We start from the raw sequence: 16847 nt of genomic DNA, 5'->3' as shown, positions 1-16847 counted from the left end.
TAAGGCAACCACCAATTGATTTTTAACCATTGACTCTTTGCAGAACACAGAAGATCTACGAGGACCATCTGTGTTTTACCAGAAGATTTCTGCATTTCTTGCCTCTACATGGCTTCCAGATGTTATTTGGTGGAGGGCAGAACTGGCCAGTTGCTTCCAAAACCAGCCATGTCCACTTCTTCATGATATTCCCTCTGTCCTGCTCAGTAACGTTGTTGCTGTTAATCCCGACCCTCAGGTACTGAACAGAAAAGCTTGGAATTCTGGTAATTGTTTTCTCAGCTCCAGTAAAACTTGTTCTTTCAGTGTTAACAGATATTCTTGTTTACTTTAGCAAAGTATTTAAGCAGACTTTGAAAACAAATGCTTCTAATATCAGAATATTTTATGATTCTGTGATTTTAGTATCTGTAGATTTCCAGGGAAGTGTGTGAGTTACAAGGATGGAGCACACCTCAAAATCAAGTGCTTCCAATCTCTTGCCTGCCTGGAGTTGTCTGCAAGAATACTCTCTGCTGTATATAAGTAGAATAATAATTAACTTTTCACCTCTTTCAGCTTAGCAAGTGCTCTGTAACAAATATTCAAGTGTATGAAATGTTACAAGAATTCATTATACTTAGGGGGGGATTTTATTCCTTAAGGGCATCCAAGCTTGCTTTTAGGCCTTTACAAACTTTCCTACCTTAGTGTAAATATTTGGAGTGGGTTTTCAAAGCCAATTTAATATGGCCTGATTTCTGTATCTTTTGAGGGAATGTTCTACTTGTTTCTTTCCCATGACTTCACCACAATTGTGGTCTTTTCCCAACATATCTAAATCGATAAAACTCTTGAGACACAATTCCAGGGAATGGCAAAACCTGCAATTCTAGTTACAGACTGAAGTTTTTAGTTTTGAAAATAAGGTGGCAGGAGAACCTTTCTGCAATTTCAACCAGATTTGAGGATTACTGTGACTCTGTGAGAATCAGTGTAAAGCTTAGGGGCTTAACAGTGCACTTAGCAATTTGCCTAAAGGTTTATCCCACTTTCTGTGGAGGAAAAGGAGGCTTAGTGTTGTTGATTTGCAGTCACTGTGGCTTTCAAGCAGAAGCAAGTGCCATAAAGCAGCCTGACAGACTCGTAAAAGATAAATCTACAGTAGCTTTTAAGGCATAAACCAAGGCATCGTTTAAAACAGTCAGGGCTTTTATGCAAATCCCTTATTAGGGGAATTATAAGTCATTAGGAGTTGAACAGCAAGATAGCAGACACTTTCTGGGGGTGGATCTTTGCCTTGATGCCACAGAAAACCTGAAGCCAATTTAAAAGCCACATTCACTTCTCAGGTTCAAGTCCTCTGTGCCACCCAGGTTCCCAGGCCTGAGTTAGGCTGAGACCACTGCATGTTCTGGCTTTTTCATGGAATCATGGAATCACAGGATGGGCTGACTTGGAAGGAACCTTACAGCTCATCTTGTTCCACCCCCTGCCATGGGCAGGGACACCTTCCACTAGCCCAGCTTGCTCCATGCCCTGTCCAACCTGGGCTTAAACACTTCCAGGGGCAGCCACGTTTTTTATAGCTGTTGAAGCAGAAAAGTTGATTTTCAAAGCAGGGCTCAATGAGCCACACTCACAGCAGGCAGCAGCTACCACTGATGCGTGCCCTGAAGCTTTACAAAGTGGTACCAACTGAGAATGTTCCCAAATGTCATTAAAATACAACCAAAAAGTGCTGCATAGAAAATTCAATATCATATTCTTTTAACTTCATTGGTTTGAAGGTTTGGTGCAAAGCCAGTGATCCATGCTTTGCTTTTTATATATTTATGTTTGTTTTGAGGCAGTGTATGCAAAATAAGCAGACCAAAGAACCTGCTCCCATGTGGAGAAGCATTCAGTAAGTACCTCCTTTTGCTCCAGGTAGATTAAAGACAGAAATCGTGCCAGGCTGATGGAACAATGCAGTCATTAAACCCCAGGTTAGGTTAGGAGTGACAACATCCCTGTGGAAGTTATTAATGCAAGGTCCCTTGTCAGCAAAAAGAGGATTCCTTCATATTAGCATAAAATAAAAGTACTTTCTGCTGTTAAGCCTTAGGATGCATCAACCTTAGGGATACAGGCAGTATATGTAGTGTTGATGCTGCTTTTCCTCTGCCTGTTTGTTCCATACTGAACTTCTCTTCCTCTCCCTCAGCTGTTCCCTACACTGGGATATTTGCTCACCATCTTTTGGTCTCCTTCCAGAGCATCTCCTTGAACTCCCAACCTGTGTGGGTGCCTGCCAGGACAGAGCAGTGAGGGCATGGCAGTGCTGTGTGGGTCAGTGACGTTTTTAGGGATGGAGGTTCCCCCTTTTTCCTCAAGTGATGAGATTTTTTACTTTTAGTTCCAGAAAATCCATTTTGTTGCACCTCCAGGTGATCAGTTCCCTACATGCTGCTCCTTTTGAAGATTCCCTGCTCTGACATGAAGGTTGTGTGTTCTCTTTTAAGACAATAGTAATGATTAAGGGCAGGTCTACACAAAGTTCCCTCCTTGCTTTTCACTTAAGCGAAGCTCCCCCTTTTTTTTTCTGGCTAAGCATAGCTAAGAATTCCAGGACTGGGTCCAGGGAGCTGATACTGTCACTCAGTCCTGCCAAAACCATCAGCCAGCACAGACTGACCAAACAGGATGCTGACGGATGGGAGGAGGCTGGCAGAAAGTAGAGCAGTTCTTTCCTGTGGTATTTCAGACTTTTGGGTTTCCCCTGCTGGAGTTGACATTAACTGTGTTACTGAAAGAACCATGTAGTCAAGAAGAGCTGTACATTGCTGATGAAATCCAAATCCCCGTGGATGCCATGGAAAAGCAGAGCCTGGATGCAACACTTGTTGCACTTAAAGGACCTGATTTAGAGATGTGGTTGCCTGAGCTCTGTGTGCAGCCTCTGAAGAGGGAGTGGGAGGCAATTCCAGGAGATCCTTCAGGTCTGTGAATCTGTGTTTCAGCATGAGCTCAATGAGAACACTCTGAGCTTTAGAGTTTGAGTGCTGTGACATTATTTCATTGGCAGGCAGCACAGCCTTGGTGCCTTCAGCATCTTCCACTGTCTTTTACTGTAACTTCATTTGACTTCCATGCTAAGGGAGTCACGCTCAGGGGACTGTTACTTACTACTACCTCAGCTTTTCACCCAACTCTCTTCAGCCTGTGGCTGTGGGGACATTGCCTTTCACACATCCCAAACTCTAATAACTGGGATATGCTCTGGTTCAGTGTCTGGGAGGGGCAATTATGCTGGTTTGATTTGGGGTTATTGCCCCATGTGTTCTCTGTTTGTCCTTTCCTGCTGTGAGAAGCAGCTCTGAACAGCACCTAAGCTGGGCCAAGCCATGTTTTGTTTTCCAGCCCGAGCTTCCTGGAGTGTAGCACAGTTTGCCCAGCTCTGAGACCTGATCCACAGATTGCTGTGAGCTCTGTTTTACTGTTGGATCAGGGCTGTGCTCTCCTCCTCCAAGGCTTGAAAGAGTTGATTGCTGTGCAGCTGAACTGGGCATTAGGGAGGGATAAAACATCCAGAACAGCTCTTCCACATCTGCTTCCCAACTCAGACCAGCAGGATGAGGCCTGCAGCATGACAGGAGTCCAGCAGCTTGGCTGTTTGAAATCCAGGCTAAAGGTGGAAAGCACGAGTTTCAAAAGGACAGGTTTATCCTGCCCTTTGCTTTCCAAATCTTGCTCATGTCTTGACTTTATCTGAGTTGGTGCAAAGGGTCTGATCTTGCATGTCTGGCACCCTGAGTTTGCTGTGCAGCCTGATAAAGTATCAACAGCTTTGGTGAGAGCACATCATGTGACTGATGATTCCACGTGGATATGACTTGTCTGTGGGTGAAACATCTGTCCTGGGACCTCACCTCTGTGCATTTTTAGAAAATCATCTATAGCTGCAGCACAGAATAGCTGCATGGCTGTGCCCTCAGGAGGCAGAAGGTGACATCCTGGCCCCAGCTGAGTCCTGCTGGAGTCTGTCATTGATTTTCCTGGAGCCAGGAGTTCAGGCAGTCATTGGTATTTGTAAGTAAAAAAACCCCTAACCTTTAGAAGCAGGAAGGACTACAGTGATGTCTACCAGAGCTGGCACAAAGATGAAGGCATAGCTTGGGGAGGAATAAACCGTTACAGTTTTTCATTCTTCCTAAAATTTGATAGCTCACATTTAAATAGGGCCCATTGCTCATTATTCCAGAAAAGAGCAGCTTTAAAGAGCTCTTGAGCTAATGTGCTTTGCCATTAGTGCTGTGCATGATGGGCACAAAGGCTGGGAGTTACTGTCTCACTCTCTCTTCTGTGTTTAAAGATATCCCTTTCCCTGTCCAGAAGGGGAACAATGGGAAGTGAGATCCATTGCAAACTGCCTGAAATACAGTTGTGTCTTCCTTGATTAGCTGCCTTTATCCCAGCCTTTTTGCTGCCTGGGATCTTCCTATGGTGCCTCCACATTTCCTATAGGATCTTTTCTTTCCTATAGCATCCTTTCACTTATCAGTCAAATTTAAAAAAAAATATTAATATTAATTAAATATATCCTCTTTTTTGAGTTCATTCAAATGAGAACCTACAAGGCAAGAACAGTCTCCTGCAAATTGCAAGCTGAAGAAAGCTTCCAGAAATAGGAAAAAACATGGGAATTTCCCATACATTATTCAGATGAATGACTGGTTCAGAATATGGAGAAGAATTATGTCAAGGAGATCCTGTGCTAAATTCTGTAAATACTAAATTCCTTAGCCATCTGAAGAGAGTGTGCACAGTGGGAGGGAAGATGTGCAGGGAACATTGTGTTAATCTGGATCCCCCTAGGAATATTATGTTAATTTATTGGGATTCATGGCAGTGGGGAGGGGAGAGAGTTTGAGAGCAATGCTGCCTAAATCAGGGGCAGGATTTGGTGAATCACATCAGACACGAGCTGTGCTGGAGTGAGAGAAGCTGCCTTTGTTGCCCCGATGTGCTCAGTGGGGCTGGAAGGGAGAAGTTCTGGAATTTCCAGTGGCTCTGGAGGTGCTGGGAGATGCAGCATCTTCCTGGGAGGGGTTTGCTGTTGCCTGGCAGTGATAACAACTGAGCACATCCTTGCCTTGGGAAGGACCTTGCGTGTGAGGAGAGGAGATTGTGGAGTACGTGGGGATTCTTTCTGCAGTTTCTGTTTTCCTGCTGTGGCTGGGAAGCAGCCTGGAAGACTCATTGCAACTTTAAAGAGCCTCTTAGATCATCTGACAGCAAAAGCTATTTCTTTGTTGTCAGAGACGGGAACAGAAACAGTGGAAGCACAAAGAAGAGATCATGGGTTTGGTCATATTTCTGGATGACAGTTAAATATTTATGGGTTTGCTGCACGCAGCTCCAGCCTTCTCTGAAATGTGCTTATTCTTGTTTCTGCTCAGGATTTTACAACACTTTTTTGTTCTGCTGCGAATTTCCTTCCCATAACTATCTGGCTTCATCTGGGTAATATTGCCTGAAACAAAGCAGTAGCTCAGGGTTTCTTCTAAATGCTTTTTGAAAAGCTGGTTAATGTTCAATGTTAGTTATGGTCCAAACTGGTCTTTTTCAGTGTTGTAAGGTAGCAGATATTGGAATTTGGCACTCAAATCAAAAAAGAACAAAGATTATTGACAAAAAGGAATAATACAAATGGGATATTATGGATGTGCCTTCCCTTCCTGCTCTTCCTGATTGTGGCAGTTTGGATGGAGATGATTTCAGTGCTGTAAGAAGCCCTGCAGACATAGCATGGCAATGGTCATGGTTCTGTGAGTCTGGGGTTTGAAACCTGTCATAGCATAAGTCAGAGTATCCCTGGGGCTGTGCAGCTGCCATTGGCTGATGTAGGGAACCTTCCTCCCTGGGATAATGCCTTTCCCATGAGATGTGAGGTTGTTACAGTGCTGAGTCTGCAGAGCCTCACAGGAGAGGGATTTTCAGGTAGTTATCCTTTTCTTTTCTTGTGGGGGAATCTCCTCTCCTCCCACCAGGAGACAGGTCAGCACTCAGAGGTGATGGATCCGCTGGCCTGGGAGAGGCTTCCTCAGATGCTGTGTTGGCACAGAAGTTTTACAGCTGGTGTGATGTTGTTGGAGGTGTGAGAGGAATGAGCCCTGAGGTGAAACCAATACAATTCTCACACCTACACTCTCGTGGAACATTAAAAGTAGCACTAAAGTATCATAAATAGTGTGGAATTTGCCAGTTATTTCAGTGACTGTAAGGTCCTGCAGCTGCCTGTGGAAGGTTGCTCTGTGTTACGTGTTAAACAGGGCTCATCTCAGTATTATAATGACTGACTTGATGCAGTTCTCTCCTACATGCACAGGGAAAGTGACTTTCTCCCTGATTTTCCTGCTCCTGGATAGAAAGGCTATGCCAGGAGTTTGCCACTGGTGCATTTTAGCCAGATTGGACAAAGCAGGGCCCTCATACCACAGCCATCTGTCTGTTCCTAACTCATGAGGAGAAGGACTTTCTAGGAGAACTAAGACTTTTCAGACTTCATTTGCTGCTGCTTTGTGAACTCACATTCGGGTTGGTTGTTAGAAAACAGAATCTGACTGATCTCAGTAACAATTTCCCACAGGTGTGAATTCCCAGATCCCTGCTCTGGCAGGGAGGAGGGCTGGCCTGGGATCACCCTCATCCACAGCTTGCACCGTGGTCCTTCCTGAAGGGCAGATTTTACCTTGGATTTCCCCATGTGTCCTGACTGGGGCTGGATGATTACCTTGAAGGTTTCTATGGAAATAGGGGCTGCTGTTGGTTTGACCACATTTGTCTCTTCTCTTCCTTCTTCTTGAAAGTTCAGAGATGTGAGGTTTGTTCAAGGAATAACTTGAATAAATAGAAGCCTGGGGTCTTGCTGCATTCCTCTTTTGTGCATTGGGAATACTGTACCAGTGTTGCACGTGGGAGCTGACATCTTACATTGGAAACAGAGGTGATCTTCTGTCTCCTTGAATGCCCTTTCCCTCTGATGACCTTTTCCACACCAACCAAGTGTAATTGCAGCGGTGGAAGCAGGAGAGCGATGAATTGCAGGACAGAATGGACAAAGCCACTGAGAGATGCCACAGCTCTGAGTTTGGGGTAGTTGATTTGATTGAAAAGCATGAAAAGTGAAATCCCCGGTTCTGCTTTTAGGCAAATATCTCATGAGGTGCAGGAAATAGAGGAAAGAGACAACATAAAAGGTTACTGAAGTGGAAAGGCAGTTGTCAGAGGGGTTTTAATATTCCGATTAATTTGATTTTCTGGTTGTTATTTTTATAACATTTGTAGAATGCTGTGAAGTGCCTGTCGTAGGCCAAGCAGCACACACAGAATCTCTCAGGTGATCACACAATTAATCAGCATTATATGTACCTCAGAATGCACAATGGATGCTTCTCCATGCACTGATAGCCCATTTTCTCTCCATAATAAAAGTCCTGATGAGACCATGTTGAAAACTAATTTCTTTTTCTGCTTTTTGGAAAGGTCAGTCCACATGAGATGAGGACAAATTAATGACTGCTGTAAATCAGAGTAGAGTCTTTAAAAGTGAAGCTTCACCCGAGCCTGTGTCTCAAAAGTGACAATTTTTTTTCATTCTTGGAATGAATCCTGCCGACTCTGAACTCTGCCTAAATGCATCTGTGTTTCTGGAATCTTCAGTATCAATTCTTCCCAAGCCAGAACTTGACAAACATGACTTTCAAAAGTTCTTTGTCCCTGGACTGTGGCCTTGCTTACTGAGCATCCAGTCACAGCTCATTCTCATGAGTGACACATCCTTACACTTGCACTTGTACAACTTGCTTGCTTGGCTGCCCAGAAAATGTATGAGAAACAAAATAAGGTGCTGAGCTGGGAAATGCTGCACTGTGACCTAAATGGCAGCTTTTTGCCTCTCCCTGAGTATGTGACACAGTAAGTCTCACAGATATGTGTCACTTGTGGTGACATGAGTGCAGGAGAAATGTCCTATTTTGGTTACAGGCATGTAAAAGTTCATGAAATTTCTTCCCTACCCTTCCATTTGATTAGTTAATTAGAGCATTGCTTTCCCAAAGCCCTTTTCTGCTGAGTGCTCAGCACAGTCGTGGAGAATTAAGGGCTCTGCTCAGATCCATCTGCTATGGATGGTACTCCTGGTGATACCTGTGGGTGTTCTGTGTGCTGGGGAGTCTCTGGATTGGACACTGGGAATGCTCAGGCTCTCAGGAAGTGGTTGCAGATTCATATTCTTGGGATATCACTTAATTGGAGCAAGAGGAACGGTTGTAAGAAAGCAAATGACATATTAACAACATTGGACCAATGAGTTTAACCCACCCATGTGCATCCTTGGGTGGTCTCTAGCCATAAAATACTCTGTTTTTCCAAGCCCTTTATTTTGAGAGACCAAGATAACATGCAAGTGAGAAGTGTCCTTTGTGTGTTTCAGGCAGCAGAGAAGGTGTTTGTGGTGCCAAATGGATTTTACTGGCAGACAGTTGAAAGCGGTGACAAATACTTCCCTGACAGCAGTGCCATGGAGGCCTGCAGAGATACAGACACTGAGGTAAAGAACAGCAAGCACACCACTCCTTCCTGGCTTCTGGGATGATGTGGAACACTGAGAGACAATTAGGTGACCTGGAATATTTCAGTCTTGAGGTTTGGTATAAATACTGATCTTGGAGTATTTTTCACTCAGACCTAAATGTACCAGCCGAGTGTTTCATGTCATCAGTATTGATGTGCTGATTGCTCTGAGCCACAGGAGATTAAACTTTGAAATCTGTGGGTTGAAAAAATTGCTACCAACCAGGTGCAAATCAGTAACAGTAGACAAAATTTTGATAACCTGAAACCACTTGACTGTAAGCCAGCATACAGCACAGCTTTGATTAAACTCGGGCTCAGAAAAATTCAAGGAAGTTGCTGAAGGTTCTGGTACTACCTGACTTACAATAACTGTGTGTTGTGTGAACAAGTAGGAAGTAATTCTACTTATTTTACTCCAGGAGAAGAGAAGGTTAGGGTGGCTTAAGTTAGCTCACATTTCCGTCTGTTTAGGAGTGCCCATCAAAATGTACGGGACCTGCTCCTGTGTAATTTGTAATGAGAAGAGCAGAGCAGGTCCAGCAGCAGTAACCAGAGCCAGCCAAGAGTCATGGAAACACACAGTGGTTTGGGTTGGAAGGCACCTTAAAGGTGCCTCCTTTCTGTTAAGGGTGGGATGGCCCTGTCCCATGGGCAGGGACACCTCCCACCAGCCCAGGTTGCTCCAAACCCCATCCAACCTGGCCTTGGACATTTCCAGGGATCCAGGGGCAGCCACAGCTTCTCTGCGCAACCTGTGCCAGGGCCTCACCACCCTCACAGCCAAGAATCTCTTCCCAATATCCCACCTAACCCTTCCCTTTGGCAGAGGGGAGCCATTCCCCCTTGGTCTGTCCCTCCAGGTCCTTGTCCCAAGTCCCTCTCCAGCTCTCCTGGATCCCCTTTAGGCACTGGAAGGGGCTCTCAGGTCTCCCTGGAGCCTTCTCTTCTCCAGGTGAACCCCCCCAGCTCTCCCAGCCTGGCTGCAGAGCAGAGGGGCTCCAGCCCTTGGAACAGCTCCCTGGCTTCCTCTGGACTTGCTCCAGCAGGTCAAAATCTTTCTTGTCTTGGTGGCCTCAGAGCTGGACACAGTGTCCAGGTGGAAATCCACAGTGACAAGGCCAAGCCAGGAAATCCATGGGTTTGGTCAGTGGCCAGAATTGGTGACATCCAAGACTGGGCCAGGCTCACCTCAGCAAAGCTCTGACAGAGAGAAAAGGCAAGTGCCAGGCCCCTGAAAAGAGGGGAGATGGGCACTTCCTGAGGTTTCCTGATGCTGGATGGCTGTGTTATCACAGCTGGCCCCAAGCCCAGGCAGCTAAGCTCCAGGGACTCTGAGCAGATACAGAAAATACTCCCTTCCTGGCTGCTGTGAGTTCTGGGTTGGTATCTGGAAAGCTTGAGCTAAACAAACATAAAGAAATAGAGCTTTTATTCCTAATTAGCCCACTTTTATATGATTTGAATAAATGTATATCTTCATTTAGCACACTGGTATGAGCCTCACAATGTCTTTACGGGGGAGTAGCATTTCATTTCAAGTGTCCAGTACTGATGAATTCATTTGGCATTTGCTGCAGCTGTAAACCTTGGTCTGGGCAAATCCTCGTGCTGCTCTGCATCCAGGAGAACCGTGCCCAGATTTGGGGCCAGTGCAGTCAGCTTGTGTGACCTGCAGCAAAACAGTCTGTTATCCACAGCACCACACCACTCCCTGTTTTAAAGCACTTCCTTTTTGAAACAATTTGTTTCTCTGATGGGAAAGTAATAATAATTTGCTTCCCTTTTGGGTATAGACGTTCAGAATGTGTTGGTGTTTGTCTTCCTATGTGCCAGAATGGGCTGAATTGAATTAGTCTGGTAGAGAAGACTTCAAAATGTAAATTTGGGAGAGTACCAGTCATGTGTTTGCCTTTTGATCTTTTTTTTTAATGTTGATTGTGTTGCTTTTATAGGTATAAAGAAACAACCAGTTAGTCTATTATTATTTAATCATCTAGAAAGATGGGCAAATGGTAGTACACAGAGTTAAACAGCAGAGGTGATGTGCTTTGGTCTCTGCCCCAGAGACCTTGCAGTTTTTTACTAGTAGGTTTACATGACAAAAGGCACAATTATATCAACAGAAATAGATTAAATTATAATTATCATTGATAGTTGTGATTCAGTCCAAAGCTAAGAGCCTTCTTGTGAACTGCACATAAACATAAACCAAAACCAAGCCTCTTTGTAGCTCCTGGAGTGTGGATCCATCCTGGGAACCAAAGGGGAGCAGAAGGGATGCAACTGTGAGGTTGTTGAAGGCTTGGAAGCATTTGCCTCATTTTTCCAACGTGCTCCTTCTGTTCAGGTTGCCATGGTGCTGCTGTTTGAGAGGCTCCTCCGAAGTCCCCTGGCTGCCCATCACCTGCTGCAGCTGCTGCTCAGCTCTGGCCTGGATGTCTGTGGCCTGCGCCTGCTCTATCCCCGGCAGGATGTGCTGCTCTCCAGCTCAGGTGAGCTCTGCTTTTCCTTCAGGTCGTGTGATGATGCTGAAGGGAAGACAAAGATCTGTAAATCCAAGGTGAAGGGTGATGTGGTGCTGTGGGCATGGGCAGAGGGTGTCAGATTTGCTTTGTAAGTCCCTATATCTTTCCCAAAAGAAATGATACAATATCTTGGGGTGTTTCTTTCCTTCTGTTCCCGGTGTTGAGTATCCACGAGTTGAATTTTTAACCCTTGATACATTTTTGTGTCTCAGAGTTTAGTTGTTCCTTTGCAGCAAGCTCTCCCAAACTGCAGTGCTCTAAGCTCCAGGGTTAGAATCATGTGAGTTAAATATAATAATTTAGCTCCCCACTATGTTGCTGAAGGTTTTAGCTGCAGAAAATCCAGCCTTCCTCTTCCACAATTCCCCCATCTCATTGCCTGTGGGACTTCACAAGCATGGGCAAAGTACTGATCTAGCTGTCCTGTAATTGCATTGGCTGATAAAACATCCACAAAATGTCATATTGTTTAATAGAATCCCATGATAGAATCCCATCTGAGATGGGAGACCAACAAGATAAGGTAAATAAAAATGATCTGGGTCTCTGAACTCAAATCACAAAGACACCAATGTGTCAAATGAGCCTGTTATGCTCAAGTCTTTATTTTTTCCCATTTGGGAAACAGAGATGATGAAACCTGTCTTAAAGCATTATGGAATATTATTAGTTGCTAATGCAACATAATTCCAGAGCGACAGGTGTTGCATTAGCTGCAAAGTTTAGAGATTGCCTCTGTAATATAGCCTGGCTTGTGCTTTCTTTTAAAGCAGGCAGTTCTCCTGGAAGGTTTGTGTATGACACCACCTCATACAGTCTATTTCCCGTGGGAAAGATATAGGCAGGCTGAGAGTGAGGGAAATGGGTTTGCTTTTCCTCTGGCAGAAGGTGAGTGAAGACCAGCTTCATCAGAGAAAATTCTCCAGTCTCCCTGCTCCCTTTTTGCATTTGGAAGCAAGAGGAGCAGACTGCCTTAGGAATGGGGTTGCAGTTCTCTCGGGGCTGTGCACGTAACACATTCCTGGTGATAGCTGGAGAAATGAAGGAGGACTTCAGAAATGAATAAGGAAACCATAAAATCACCAGTCATTAGGAGCTGACAGGCAGCAGATCTGCTTCAATGCTCTATACCAGGCAGTATTATTTAAGAACATTTTGTATGAAGAGACAATTCATTTGAGCTGAGAACCGCTGGATGAGTTTGTAAATTAGACTTTTACCCATTTGAAAACTTGAAAATTATTATTTTAAGTATTTACAGCCAGTTGCTTCATCATCTACCTGCTCCAGAGACATGTTCTGGTTTCTGATTCTTATGCAAGAAATTATGTCTTTGAATATGCTTTTAAACCTAAAGGAAGCCTTTCTGCTTTTTCTGACAGCTGCAGTAAGAACTGCAGAGAAGCCAAATTTGTTTTTTTCTCTTTGTTTTTACTTCCTGGACCCAGCTATGCTGGGACACATGGGAAAAGGTTTGCCAGAGACATGGGGAAGAGTTGATGCAGCTGATCTTACAGCATTGTACAAAATCTGTATTTGATGCAGAAGAAAATAATGTAGAAAAGAAGTCTTCAAATTTCTAGTTTGTGATCCCTTTCAAAAACATCCCTTTCCACAGGACCTTCTTCTTGTCCTGTCTCTACTTCAATCCCCAGCCTTGTGGTCATGAACAACAGACTGCGCAGGAACTTAAAGTGCTGAATTTGGGTTGGAAAAGACCTTAAAGACTGTCTAGTTCCAACCCCCTGCCATGGACAGGGACACTTCCAGTGTATCACCTGCTCTGTAATCACTAACCCTGTGCTCACACCTTTCCACAGCAAATATGAGGCAACCAACTCCTCTGTCTTTAATAGAGCACCTTCAGTAATCTCAGATTTAGCATTAGGTAAAAATGTGCAGGTGCTGCCAGCATAGGACCCACAGGGCAGGTAACCAGGTGGTTCCCCTTTTGAGGTCTGGCTATGACAGAGCACTTGGGTGGGATGAGTGACCTTGGGGCTGGTTGTTCCACATTTTACTCACACGTATGTTTGTTTCCACAGAAAAGCTGCCTTCTTCCTACACCTCAGAGCTTGGCAACGTGCCACCAGTGCTGGCACTGTGTGTGAGAGGGCCTAGAGCACGTGGCACCTTGCAGGACATCATGGGGCCATCTGGCCCATGGCTGGCCAGAGTGACAGACTGTGGTTCCATCAATGCCATCTACAGCGAGAGCCAAGAGGAGCCTCTCCTGTACCTGCCCTGCCTGGACAGCCACGTGCACAGGGAGCTGTGCCTCTGGTTTGGAGGAAGGGCTGCTGGGATCCTGCACCTGCCTTCCAGGTGATGGTCTGGAAGTGTTGTTCCCACAGGCAGTGTGTTCTTTACATGTCAGCCTTCTGCTAAAGGTCTGGGGAACAGGAGTGCAAGGTGGAAGGAATCTATCTACTTTTATGTTTCCAAACCAGTTATACAGTCTGCAAAAGTCCTCCTCTTTTCTGCACCAGATCACAGAATCAAAGAATATGCTGAGTTGGAAGGGACCCATCAGGATCATTGAGTCCAACTCCTGGACAGAACACCCTGGCAATCCCACCCTGTCCCTGAGAGTGTTGTCCTTGAACTCTGTCAGCCTTGGGGCTGTGACCATTCCCTGGGGAGCCTGGTCAGTGCCCAACCACCCTCTGGGGGAAGAACTTCTTTCTGAGATCTATCCTAAACCTCTCCTGACACAACTTCAGGCTGTTCCCACAGGTCCTAGATGTATCAAGTGTGGGACACTTGTGATTGCTTTCCATCCCCTGTTCCCTGGTAGTGAGCCTGGTAATTCATGCACTTGCAGCAAGATTTGGAGACTTGGTGTTGAAGAAGGAGTGGCCCTTTCCTAGGAAACCTGCTCTAGCTTTGCCCTATGTCCCTCCATATCAATTGATAAGGGGCTTCAGAGGGAAAAGGTTCTTTGGAGGATGATGACAGATATGTGTGAAAATGAAGGGTGGCTTATAAACCTTCAGCTGTCAGCATGAGGAATGCAATTTAGGAAGTGATGGCATAACTATAGGGTTCCAAAGAGTGCTGGGCACAAGTGAGGTTCAGGAGTCTGGAATGTCGTGCTTGGATGGGTCTGGGAATGGCTTTTAAGCATCCATTATTCCATCATGCAGCCCTGATCATCCCTGTGCTGCTGTGCAGTGCTGCAGGGAGGGGCCTGCAGCTCCCAAAGGCTCACTTTGGCTCTCCCGGACAGAAATGGCTTTACTGAGTGGTTTTTAATCTGAAAGTTTTTAATACTGACAAAATACCTGCTATTGGCCTCACCCAGCAGAGCAGAGGGGGGTGAGGGAAAGGGGAGGACAGGGAGAAAAGCTTGAGCAGTTATGTGAAGTGACACTCAGCAGACCTTGCACACCATCTGCACCCAGACTCCCTTGCACTCCTTATCAACACTCTCTTACCCAAATCTCTCTGCAGCTTTTCCTTGATGGAGATGAGTACTTTCTATGGCACAAAACAATCTCTTCCCTTCCTGACAATCTTGCAGCTTCCTGGACAGAGGCTCAGACCTGAGGGCCCAGGGAGCACATTTAATCCTGTGTGTGAACATAGAGCTCTGCTGTGCTCAGAGGGCCCTTTCCTGCTTGTTAGGGCAGCAGAGGTTGGAAAGGGTCTGGGACACAAGTCCTGTGAGGAGCAGCTGGGGAGCTCAGCCTGGAGAAAAGGAGGCTCAGGGGGGACCTTCTCACTCTCTGCATCTCCCTGACAGGAGGAGGGAACCGGGGGGGGCTGTTGGACTCTGCTCCCAAGGAACAAGGGACAGGACAAGAGGAAACGGCCTCAAATTATGCCAGGGGAGGTTCAGGTTGGATATTGAGGAAAATTTCTTCACTGAAAGGGTGGTGAAACCCTGGCACAGCTGTGGTGGAGTCACAGCCCCGAAAGTGTTCAAAAAGAGAGTAGATGTGGCCCTTCATGATGCAGATTAGTGGGCATGGTGGTGTTCAGTCAAAGTTTGGACTTGATGATCTTGGAGATCTTATCCAACCTTAATGATTCTGTGATTCTGTAGTATCAAACTGCAGCTCTCCTCTCCCTGGTGTCATGTCTGCCACAGGCCTGTGTAAGCACATGGGATGCAGCCTCTGCACTGGGGTTTTTGGCTTGTGGGCATCTCCTTTTAGCATTGCTGAACAAATGATGCTGTGGTGAAACTGCTGCAGGAAGCTCAGACAAGGCCCTGCACCTACAGGTTGTGGACAGTTCTTAGGATCCTGGCTGCTCCTGGGGGCAGTGTGGCACAGTGGCTGTGGCAGCAGGCTTGGGGGGGAGATCAGCTGCAGTGCTGGCAGTGCTTTCTGCAGAGTGGCAAAGCTCAGCCATGTGGAACTAACCTGGTGCTGGGGAGGGATTGTGTGTCAGAGTTCAGCTCTGCTTGGCCATCAACAGCCGCTCTCATCATTTTTATTTTTAAGATAGGGGAAAAAATCAATGTGGCAAAATTTTAAAATTTACTTTGATTTGTTACTTGACATGTGTACTATATATATAGTAATAATATATACTATTATTTTATACTATTATATAAGTTTATTAATAATAATTCATATTACAGCTTTGTATATACATTTATTTGCAAACATAAATATATAATTTCTATTTATAAATTTATGATTTGCATTTAAAGATTATGTATCTTATAAATTTACTATAAATATATAAATATACATTAGTATATGAATTTATTATTATATCAATTATATATATATGATACATTATTATTTAGTTTATTTATTATTTGGTTTCTATTTTTATTTTGTTTGTTTGTTTATTTTTCCTCTTACAAAGATGCTGAGTTCTGCTCCTGTGGTATAACTTAGTCTGGAGCGGCACTACATTCTAAATAATACACTTGTCTTTCTCCTAACGCTGGTGATTTGGTCCACTGGGAGACAGGAATGCTAACTGCAGCTCAGATGGCCCTTTGCAGATCATCCTTGCAGATGCCATGGGCTCCTGGAGTGAGCGAGCAGGATGTGTTCCAGAGAGCAGGATACATTCCAGCCAGCTCAGAAGGGCTGAGGCAGGTTTGCCTGAGCAGCCTGTGCTCACAGTCCCAGCCAAACTGTTCCCAGACAGTCCTTGGCTTCCAAACCACACCTTCTGTTCACCCTGCCCTGATCTGGGCCTTCTGGATATGCAGGGAAGTTGCAGAGGTTTCCCTGGCACATCTCTGCCAGACTCGATGGTGCTTGTTGCCTAACATGAACCTTCCAAACTGCTTAAACTCAGGCTAAAGAACCCCATGTGAACAGCAACTCTGATGTGTCTGTGGGTGGGAATAGCTCTGGTAGTGCAGCCTAACATATTTATTGATTCCCAGATTTCTTTGCCAAGCTGGGTACTTTGCATTAGCTACTTTTAATTGAACACAGAGAGCCTCAGGGGGAGTAATATAAAAATGTTCAGTCAGAGAGACCTCAATGCAACTCATGTCAGGGACACGGGATTGAAATGGCTTTTTCAATAAAGCAGTTTTACCAGAGAAGCTTCTGTGGCCCTGGATTTGCTGCAGAAAGTAGATTTGAGTCAGAATCTGGTGTAACAGCTTTTAATATTTATCATTTTTCTGTAGCTCTCAGGGTCCTTCATCAGCTGGGACAGAAGCAGATGAAGAAAAGATTGATCTCCAGAGCGTGATGCTGCCTCGACATCCAGCCATGCTTGTCTCAACTACCAAAGGTCAGC

At 45.1% G+C, this 16847-nt stretch overlaps 1 protein-coding gene across 8 annotated transcripts in view; it reads left to right on the top strand.

Moving 5' to 3' along the window:
- DNAAF8 (dynein axonemal assembly factor 8) overlaps positions 1-16847 on the top strand; it is a 92678-nt gene that overhangs the window by 37498 nt on the left and 38333 nt on the right. For 7 of the 8 annotated variants that reach the window (XM_064672569.1, XM_064672574.1, XM_064672572.1 and 4 more), the window contains exons 13-17: positions 44-238; positions 8456-8572; positions 10946-11090; positions 13169-13448; positions 16735-16841. In XM_064672569.1, coding sequence (XP_064528639.1) covers positions 44-238; positions 8456-8572; positions 10946-11090; positions 13169-13448; positions 16735-16841 — 844 coding nt within the window. The remainder of the gene's footprint in view (positions 1-43; positions 239-8455; positions 8573-10945; positions 11091-13168; positions 13449-16734; positions 16842-16847) is intronic. The other variant, XM_064672575.1, reaches the window with a different exon arrangement.

The sequence above is a fragment of the Pseudopipra pipra genome, chromosome 16 (genome assembly GCF_036250125.1).
Source record: "Pseudopipra pipra isolate bDixPip1 chromosome 16, bDixPip1.hap1, whole genome shotgun sequence".
Taxonomy (NCBI): Eukaryota; Metazoa; Chordata; class Aves; order Passeriformes; family Pipridae; genus Pseudopipra; species Pseudopipra pipra.
This window is presented reverse-complemented; position numbering and strand designations above follow the sequence as displayed.